The sequence below is a fragment of the Rhopalosiphum padi genome, chromosome 1 (assembly GCF_020882245.1).
Source record: "Rhopalosiphum padi isolate XX-2018 chromosome 1, ASM2088224v1, whole genome shotgun sequence".
NCBI classification, from domain to species: Eukaryota; Metazoa; Arthropoda; class Insecta; order Hemiptera; family Aphididae; genus Rhopalosiphum; species Rhopalosiphum padi.
The window spans coordinates 84,044,948-84,054,126 of record NC_083597.1 but is presented as its reverse complement, the minus strand read 5'-3'; the positions used below and the strand labels follow the sequence as shown (position 1 = coordinate 84,054,126).

General features: G+C 27.3%; 3 protein-coding genes across 3 annotated transcripts; 1 reads left to right on the top strand and 2 right to left on the bottom strand.

Annotated features, from left to right (window-relative positions):
- Positions 1–906: 906 nt before the first annotated feature.
- On the bottom strand, positions 907–2,772 carry LOC132932017 (RING finger protein 37). The gene is made up of 2 exons (XM_060998181.1): positions 2,568–2,772; positions 907–2,500 (listed from the first exon to the last, which is right to left on the bottom strand). Exons 1-2 carry the CDS (start codon positions 2,568–2,570, stop codon positions 1,403–1,405), a joined length of 1,101 nt encoding a protein of 366 aa, XP_060854164.1. The 5' UTR covers positions 2,571–2,772; the 3' UTR covers positions 907–1,402.
- Positions 2,773–2,911: 139 nt separating this feature from the next.
- LOC132932019 (golgin subfamily A member 7) lies at positions 2,912–4,857 on the top strand. The gene is made up of 4 exons (XM_060998183.1): positions 2,912–3,383; positions 3,455–3,607; positions 3,684–3,785; positions 4,477–4,857. The coding sequence occupies exons 1-4, from the start codon at positions 3,234–3,236 to the stop codon at positions 4,519–4,521; spliced, it is 450 nt and encodes a 149-aa protein (XP_060854166.1). The 5' UTR covers positions 2,912–3,233; the 3' UTR covers positions 4,522–4,857.
- On the bottom strand, positions 4,840–6,290 carry LOC132932018 (tetratricopeptide repeat protein 1). Its single transcript, XM_060998182.1, has 5 exons — positions 6,094–6,290; positions 5,758–6,022; positions 5,429–5,602; positions 5,176–5,358; positions 4,840–5,115 (listed from the first exon to the last, which is right to left on the bottom strand). The coding sequence occupies exons 2-5, from the start codon at positions 5,998–6,000 to the stop codon at positions 4,945–4,947; spliced, it is 771 nt and encodes a 256-aa protein (XP_060854165.1). The 5' UTR covers positions 6,001–6,022; positions 6,094–6,290; the 3' UTR covers positions 4,840–4,944.
- Positions 6,291–9,179: the final 2,889 nt, after the last annotated feature.

Here is a 9,179-nt window from a genome sequence, read left to right as displayed (position 1 = left end):
GGTTTAGAACAAGTCATAAAAATATATTGGTTTGTGTTATACAATACACATAATATACCTATGTAAATATTTTATTTTTGATTGTATTTCACTATACGTCGCAATAACTCAATAATTGTCTTTTTTTTCTTTAATTACTAGCCATGGTATACCTCTGATTTATTGTACGCCACTGTACAGTGTATATATTTTATACGCCAACACATGGGCAAGAGAACAATATTGTAGTGGTCACATGGCACCTGTGGTTGGCTAAAATAATAATGAATATTATTATTATAGTAGTGACCGTTTTAAACTCAAAGTGATGATATTATTTAGTGTAAGACAATAATAAGTTTACTGTTATCACTTTTATAACCGTGATTAATTTTTAGTAGGGTTTTTGAATTTTATATTAAAATAAAGTATGATGGTTTTATTATTATATTTGTATTTGTAGTCATCAATCTTCATGTTGATGATACAAAATGTGAAATAGAACCAAATGACCATAATATACTTTGTAGAAATCTGAATTATAATGCAGTATATAGTTTTTACATAAATATGGTTGATGTCTGATGGGATGTGTTAAAACATGGTTTTAATATATTATGATTATTATGTACTATTATGTACATAATTTAATTTTCATACATAATTATGTGACCATGGGTTAAATAAATGAGTAAATAATTAATAAGTTTATAGAAACATAATATGTAATATATTTATTAAGCAATAATTTAAGAATAGAAATGTAAAGTCTTGAAATCAGTGATGTGTTACATTTTCCAATGAATATAAAATAAAAAATATTTTATAATAAAGTAATATTCAATTACCAAAACATTCTATGATTGAAATTTAACACGAGAATCTGTTTTCACGACTGTATTTATAATAAAAATATTTAATACGCAATTCATTTTAACATTTAATTAAATTGTACATGTAAAAATATACAATGTAAATAGTAACTCTTTACCTTCAACACAAGCTTTTGTTTATAGCAAGTATAAATTTATGGTGTATGAGAATTGAAAAAAAAATATAAATAATAGTCTAACTTTTTTATAACAATATTAAACAAAAAGATTTTTAGTTTAAATTAATACTGATAAAGGTATTTTTGTACATAAATCACATTTATTTTGAAGTACTATACAATTTATATAAAAAAAAAAAATACATAATGTACAAAAAAAAATTAATTTATAATCAATGTAGGTGGTACTTTAAAGAAATAGCAAACTTTAACTAACAGATTAAATGTTGCCTTTCACTTGTGGCCATTACAATCACTAATATCGTTTTTATAATTGATTAAATATAAATATGACATATGTAGTAAATTTCTTTGAAGGAATGAACAGAAATACATAATTGTAATCAATGTTGTTATAAAATCTTTTTTATACTAATCGTTCTCATGATATTTTTCGATTTGACTCCGATTAAAGTTACTGTGACAAACATTGCATTTGATTTTCTCAGTCCTTAAGCAATTTCTACATTGCAGATGTTTACAAGGTAAATAATACAAATTACAGTTTTCATTACATGTACTACATTGTACTTTGGCTTTTTTAGTCTGACGTTCTGTGTAAAAACTAAAACTACGCTTACCCACTGCACGTGGTATACATTTCACATTGTCATCATCTGCATGTTTTATTAAAAATGAATCAATTCGTCCTTTCAATTCTGGTACAGGCATAGGTCTTAGTTTATCTGTAAATGGTATTCCAGTAAAAGGGTCACAAGGTGTACGTCCATAAACGGTATCATGTTCAATGCATTTTTCTACAGTTGATCTGTCAACATATTTTCCACAAGGTAGAACCATAGGACATGTCATTACTTCATAAGTAATTGAATCTAAAAAGTCATCACATATAATGAAAGTGTCAGAAACTTTATCTGTAATCAGTTGTGTGTTGTTAACTTGTTTTTGTATTTGTTTTGGTATTTTACTCTCTTCCCAATTACGAGTTATTGATTGACGAAGTTCTTTTGGTACACTACATGAAACCTTTCCCCAAATTTCTAACTTACCTATTGCCGGTATAGAATTTTCTGTTTTGAAAATACGCACAGATAACTTCTCAGCTGATCTGATATTTCTACTAGCTGATATATTAAAACAGCATTTGTCATAATTGTTCCCAAAGGTAGATAAATCCGTACTATTGTCATGAAATACTATCATCTCATTATTAGTTATCATAGAACAGATCTTTTGTGTATTGTTACTGCGTCCTGCCCATATCTGAAATCCTGAGGACTTTTGACCGCCCACCCTTGTGCCGATCACCACATATTTAATGTCAAACGCGAACGGAAAACTAAATGTTAAACTCACAGGTGGCCGGATGAAAGTCTCACATAAAAATCCTTTTTTCCGCAATCCTACATCTGGTGAAATAAGATTCTCTACGGAATAGTCTTCTCGAGATATACAACTGCCATCCAACTGTATATTTGCATTGAAAATCGGATCACATGCGTTTATTAACTGCAAATTAAAAATCTGTGATAAATATTCTTAATAACGCTATATTTTAATGTCACTGATCACTCACCATATTGATTTAATTTTTGAAGTTCCTAAACATTCTACTTATGAGTGAGATGTTGTTGCTGCCTTTCTGGATTACTGCATGGAAAATCGATTGTGTGTGTTCAATTTAAGATACATTTTGTAATTTATTTTATTGAAAAAGGTATTTTGATTTTTCATGTTTCAGCTGAGTTCATTCGTCTTTGGTCGCGTATCATATTTTATTATTTGAATCAGCTATATAGCCTATATACTCATGTAATCACTGACTGTTTGTTTTTTATTTGTTATCACTTATCGTTATTGTTAGTGTGTACTTTTTACAAAATATAGATAGTAATAACTTGAATATAGGGCATAGGTACTGTAAACTATAGTAATTGATCTAAATTCCAGACATCTAATTTATCTTTAAGAAGATCAATATACTTTCTATCTATTTATTTTTTAAATCTTAAATGTATTTTTAGTTTGGAAAGACCTAACATAAATTGCATTATATTTTATTGTCTCGTTACATTAAGGTACATAGTCAAGTGCATTACTTGCCACAATACTGTTTAGTATTTTCACTTTTAAAGCACTTTTCAGTAGTCAGTGAATAGTTAAAAGTTCATAAACATTTAATATTTGTCTAGTAGACTAGAAGCATTAACTTAGTAGTCATAATATATAAATTGTATACACTATGTCCCCACCAACTATCAGGTCATCTCAAGGAAATACAGCCAGTCAAACACAAGGGCCTCAATATGCTAAAGTATTTGTTCAACGAGACTATTCGGATGGCACAACTGTAAAATTTATGACAAGTTTTCCACAAGGACTTGAAAACAAGGTAAGAATTTTTTTGAATGCTTGATTTTTATTAAACTAGGTATTTACTGTGTGAATATTGCTTGGTTATAGATTGAGCGATCGGTTTTTGAATATACAATCAATCAATTGAATACATATTTTGCTGAAGCTGAAAAAGCATCATGTAAAACTTACTGTGAAGGCTGTTTTGCGTGTTTCACCGTGTATACAATGTTTTTGTGTGCAGATACACATTATGAAAAAGTAAATAAATAATAATTCATTTTATACGTAAATATTTCAAAATTATTATTAAATGATTGTTTAAACAAATTTTTAGTGTTTACGCAAAGTTGGAAAATTTATTGTGGAACAGAATGAAATGGTCTATTTACCAAGAGGTTTGCTGCTTACCAATCCTGCTGAACGAGGGTTAAGAATTGTATCCTTTAAAATGTGTTTTTTATTATTACTTAAGCTACATATTATTATGCAACTATTAATTAATTATTAATATTTACTCTATTGGACTCACTGAAAATATAGTTTATGATATTTTATCATTCAATCTTTGTTTAACAGTGACATAATTATTTTTTTAAATTTTATTTGATTCATAAATTATTGAAACCAGAATGTAGATGGTAGTATAATTTTTCTCTTTTGCATAATATATATTTATAATTTATACAAACGATTTAGTGGTGCCAATTGAGTTTTATTTATAAAGGTGCCAAATATTAGTAGCCATGTTTTTCCCATTTTCAGTTCACTATTTCTTGTGTTGAAGGGTTATATTTTTAATATTTTAACAAATTAAAAAAATTGAAACGTTATATGGATTATGGTTTTTATACTATATAACTTTATATAACTTTTATGCATTGGGCCATTAGCACGTTTGTAAATTTTATGGCATATTAAAAGGATGTAGAAAAAAATAGGAGTGCCTCCTGAAAGGGAGCCTCTGAAATAACCGAATAGTTTGATATACACATTTTTGAAACTTATTACATAAAGGATAGTAGACAATTTATTGGATGTTCTAAAAGTTTAGTTTTTTATAATTTATAATTTATGTCATATCTTGTATTATTAAAAAAATGTACTTTACCTTAACTCTTTATTAATAGATTGAAATAACTATGCTAGATCAACCAATAGTGGCCAGAACATGACTCACATTATCCGTTTCGACGGAAGAATTCTTCATGTGAAAATTGGCTAAAAATATTTGTTGAGTGTAATATAACTACTATTACAATTGATGTCATACAAACTAAATGTCAATCTTTCAATGGTTTTTCATTTAAATACTTTGAATCTTGCATTCTTATGTTCTATGGAAGAAAACTATTGTTATGTTAGTATTAGTTTTTTTTTGTTGTTGTGTGGTTTTGTTTGACTTAACATACCTAATTTTGCATTTACTTAACTTTTTATTTTTATTATAAAAAAAACCTTATTTTTAAACAATAAAAAGTTGATCAAATAAATATGTTTATATCACCAAATAGTTTTTATTTATAATAAACTTATAATTAGATTTGTATGTACAAACTAAAGAGAGTTGATAAGTTGTAACAAAATATTTAATTGAATTATTGTTTAAAATTAATTGAGTATCCACCAGTATTTGGATCTTGGTTAACTTGGAAGTTTTGGGTAGATAAACCAAATGGCTTTAGTACCATATTGCCCAAATCTTTAAGTTTAGCCATCATTTCAGTTTTGAGTTTTTCATTACGCTCATTTATTTTTTCTTGTAATACCTAAAATATATATTAAAAAAAAAATAATTAAAATATTAATAATGAATAATTAGTACTTACTCTAGCATTGTATGCCACTTCAGTATAATTTCGATCAATATCAAGGACTTTTTTTAGATCATCTAATGCTTCATCGAGCTTGTCATTGCGTTCAAACAATTTAGAACGTCTAATATATGCTTTTAAATAATCAGGATCTAACTCAATAGCACGAGTACAATCTTGTATAGCACTTTCTATATTCTGTAGATAATATAAATAACATCATATATTAAAGGTGTGAGTACCAACATAGGAATATGTTTGAACATACAATGTTAGATTTGGCTGCAGCTCGATTTGCAAAAAATATAGCTCTGTAATTTGGAAAAATTAATGGGCAAGTACGCAATGCATCAGTGTATATTTTAGAAGCTTCTTCGTGTTCTTGATTCTTAAATTTGATGTTACCTTCATTTTTTAGACTAAGAGCTTCTTGCAATAATTCCTAAAATAGTAAAATCATGCATTTCTTTTGAATATTAATTAAATCATGAAATTACTGTATACAAGTTTAATAGTACACAGTTATTTTATGCACATACTAAAGATTTATAATAATATTATATTAAATAGTAGTATAATGTAAATACTAATACTAACCCGTTTTTTATCTTCTGGTAATTTATCATCTCTTGCTTGTAATAGCGTGTCATCGATGTAATCTTCATCTTTAATTTCATTTTCTTCATTTACATTATTATCAAACTCTGAATCTGATTCACTATGATGAGATACATCATCGCCAGAAATATCAGTTTTAATGGCTGAACTCTCCAAGTCTTTAGTGAGTTCTTCTATGATTTCTTCATTGGAGGGAATTCCACTTTTACTATCAGAAGACATCAGTCCAAATTTCTTAAAAATTCTGTATAATCGACAACATTTCAAACATAAGTGAAATTATATCAATACTCAATTAGTATTTTTAGTCCTTACCAAGTATTAATGTCTTAATAAAATGTAGTAGGAATAATTTTTCGGTTAAATGTTGTTAACTAGGTATACCAATTTGTATAAATTCAATGATAAACATTAAAATATTATAAAGTAAATTGTAAATGTTTACAATCAATGATGAGAATTAAGTACAGAGAACAGAAATACAGAATATAATATTTTTTAGTTCATATTATATTATTATAATCATAATTTACTAATTTAGTGATAAGTGATTGTAATTTTAGTGTGATAACACCGATAACAAATAAGATCATGACCATGGTTAGCTCTTGATCACAATATATTATAACCATGGATTACTATACTATTGTTCATGATTTCTCACTTTTGTCGCTAGATGTCGCTATAAATTATAAAACATGATAATTGTATAAAAAACATCCTCTTTATACTCATCGACATATTTTGACCTTATGACAGTATAGAATATCTATAGTTCCAGAGACGGATTTATCGGGGGAGGAACGTGGCGATCGCCTCTCCTCTTGAGCCTTTATTTTATACTACAGATATTTTTGATATAGGTATATAGTAGTCACACAGAATACAGATATACATAAATATTCCTATTCGTCCCTTCCCCTTAAACAAGCTTCAGATCCGCCCCCCTCCGCTATTATAGTCGTATAACCCGACTTTGCCCGGGAAAAAATAGACTGAAATAAAATACGGCACTGATGCCGTGTGCCTTGGTTTTAGCGTAGGTAGTAGGTATACCCTCAGTTCACGGACAGATCGGCATCAGTGTAGTTCGCTTTGTGAACTTATTCGACCGAGATGGGCAAATGGATAATCCGTCTTTGGCGGATTGGATATAGGCATAGATATTAAAAGGCTAGCTCTTGATATCTTTTTGGACGCGGTTCAAACTAATCTCTTAACTTTCCTGGTATCTCTAAGAAGAATTTCCGAAACTTTCGACGAAATCGATCGAGAAGTTTTTCAATCTATGGGGAATTGCATAAAAAAAAACATACAGATATTGCCTTTTGTTGTACATTTGAATAAAAAAGTGTTTGTCCTAGGTATTTATTGTAACTATGTGTAATGTCGATGGCTAAAAGGCCAAATATGATATGTACTAAAAAATACTAAATTTGATAAAATGGTGTTTAATTGACTGTATAATATGAATTTGCTAGCTAAACTCGACAAAAACTTTCTATTTTTTTTTAAAGTAATTTTTTAATGGAATTAGAATGGACTTGTTACAAATCGAAATTGTTATTATATCTTGTTACGGTCTAAAATTGAATTTATCAGTATTGTCAAATAGTGTATGTTCAGTGGCGTGGCGAACATATTTCAAACCCTAAGCAAAGTATTTAAACAATGACTCACCCACTATATCCCCTACAACATAATATATAATATAAAACTGTATAGTAATCTACTAATCTAGAACTTTCATTATAGGATATAGGCCATCAACGATTTAATATAAAAAAAATACTATATTAATTAACTATACATTCATTCATACAAATTTTAATTTTTAAGCACAACATACATTTCTAGAGCTAAGCAATTGCATTAGACAAACATCGCTCGACGCTCACCATGTCATTGTGTATGTCCGGACATGTTGCATTTGTTCGGTTTAAATAAGCACCAATGTTAATATATCTATTTAAAAAAATTGTATGTCACATTTTTTTTGGACTTATAATTTTTGTACATTCAAAAATATGATTAGTTCGTAAAATGCCAAATATTATTATGTAAAAATAACTTTTTTTATTAATTTTGGATTCTTAATATTTGGCAAAATCATAAAGATGAGCATCTTGTTTTATTGATTGGACATATAAAACCTATTTTTCAAAAAGTGGACGTATTATATTTTGTTTTTTAGCGATCGACGTGTAAGCATTTATACGAGTATATTATAGGTATAGCACTTACAAATTTACAATTTATTTTACCGGATGACAATACTATTTTTTTAATTAATATCTACCAGAATGAAAAAAAAAGATCTATCTATTAATAATTAACATTCATTGTATACCATTTTCTAGTGTAATTGATAGTTCAGATTGAGAAAAATATTTTTGGGTGTTAAAAGCGAATAAAGGACGAAATTCTTACATTCAGTAACCGGCCGTTAGGTAAGTACAAAAATGTATTTTTCCCAGGATTTTTTTAGGGAAATATTTTAAGTTTAAGTTTAAATGAAGGCTAACAAATTCTCCGTTATAATTATCAATCTTTATAATATTATTATAAAATAATAGAATCATTAGACGACATCAATTTTTTTTTTATACATAATACCATTTTGCAAATTTTTCAATTATACTTTAAGTTCTTCGCTTTAAAGCTCGTGAATCTATTTCTAATCTCCCATACACTAGCAACTAGACAAAATTTTCTAACAAAAACTACGCACAAAGACTAAGATTGGAACAAATTGTCTGCTATAACAGATAGAAAATACATAATCGTAAGTCACTTTTATCACGCCTTATAAAGAAATTGTAAATGATATGTACCTAATAAAATACTAATATGCTTGTATTATGTAAGTATTTTAAAGTAATGTATACCTAAAATTAAAATTAGAAAATTATAAGGTTTTTAAATGATGAAACATTTTCCAGTTATTATCCATTATTAAATTACTTTGTTTTATATGTCTGCGTTAGTTATTCTTTTGTTATGAAAAATTTAAAATGGTATAAAAATAAAACAATTGAAATAAAGGGGTTTGTATTTTTTTTTGTTTTGCTATCATGTATGTATTTTGGAATCTACAATATTAAAATATATAAATATATATTTATACATAGTTTGTGGATCAAAGAAGTGCATGAGTTGACCACACGAAAACACACATGTCAACAACATTTATATCATTATATCACAATAATATATTATATTATATTAACATACGCATAATATTATAAATTAAAATGTGGATAAATTAAAATTACTAAGAAAACAAACAGGGCACGGCAGAGGTTTGAAATAATTTTTTTTTGAGTGGTAGATTACTATTTTACTACTGGATAACACAGCTTCACTACTGGCTACTGCTCAACTTAAATTTTTATATATTA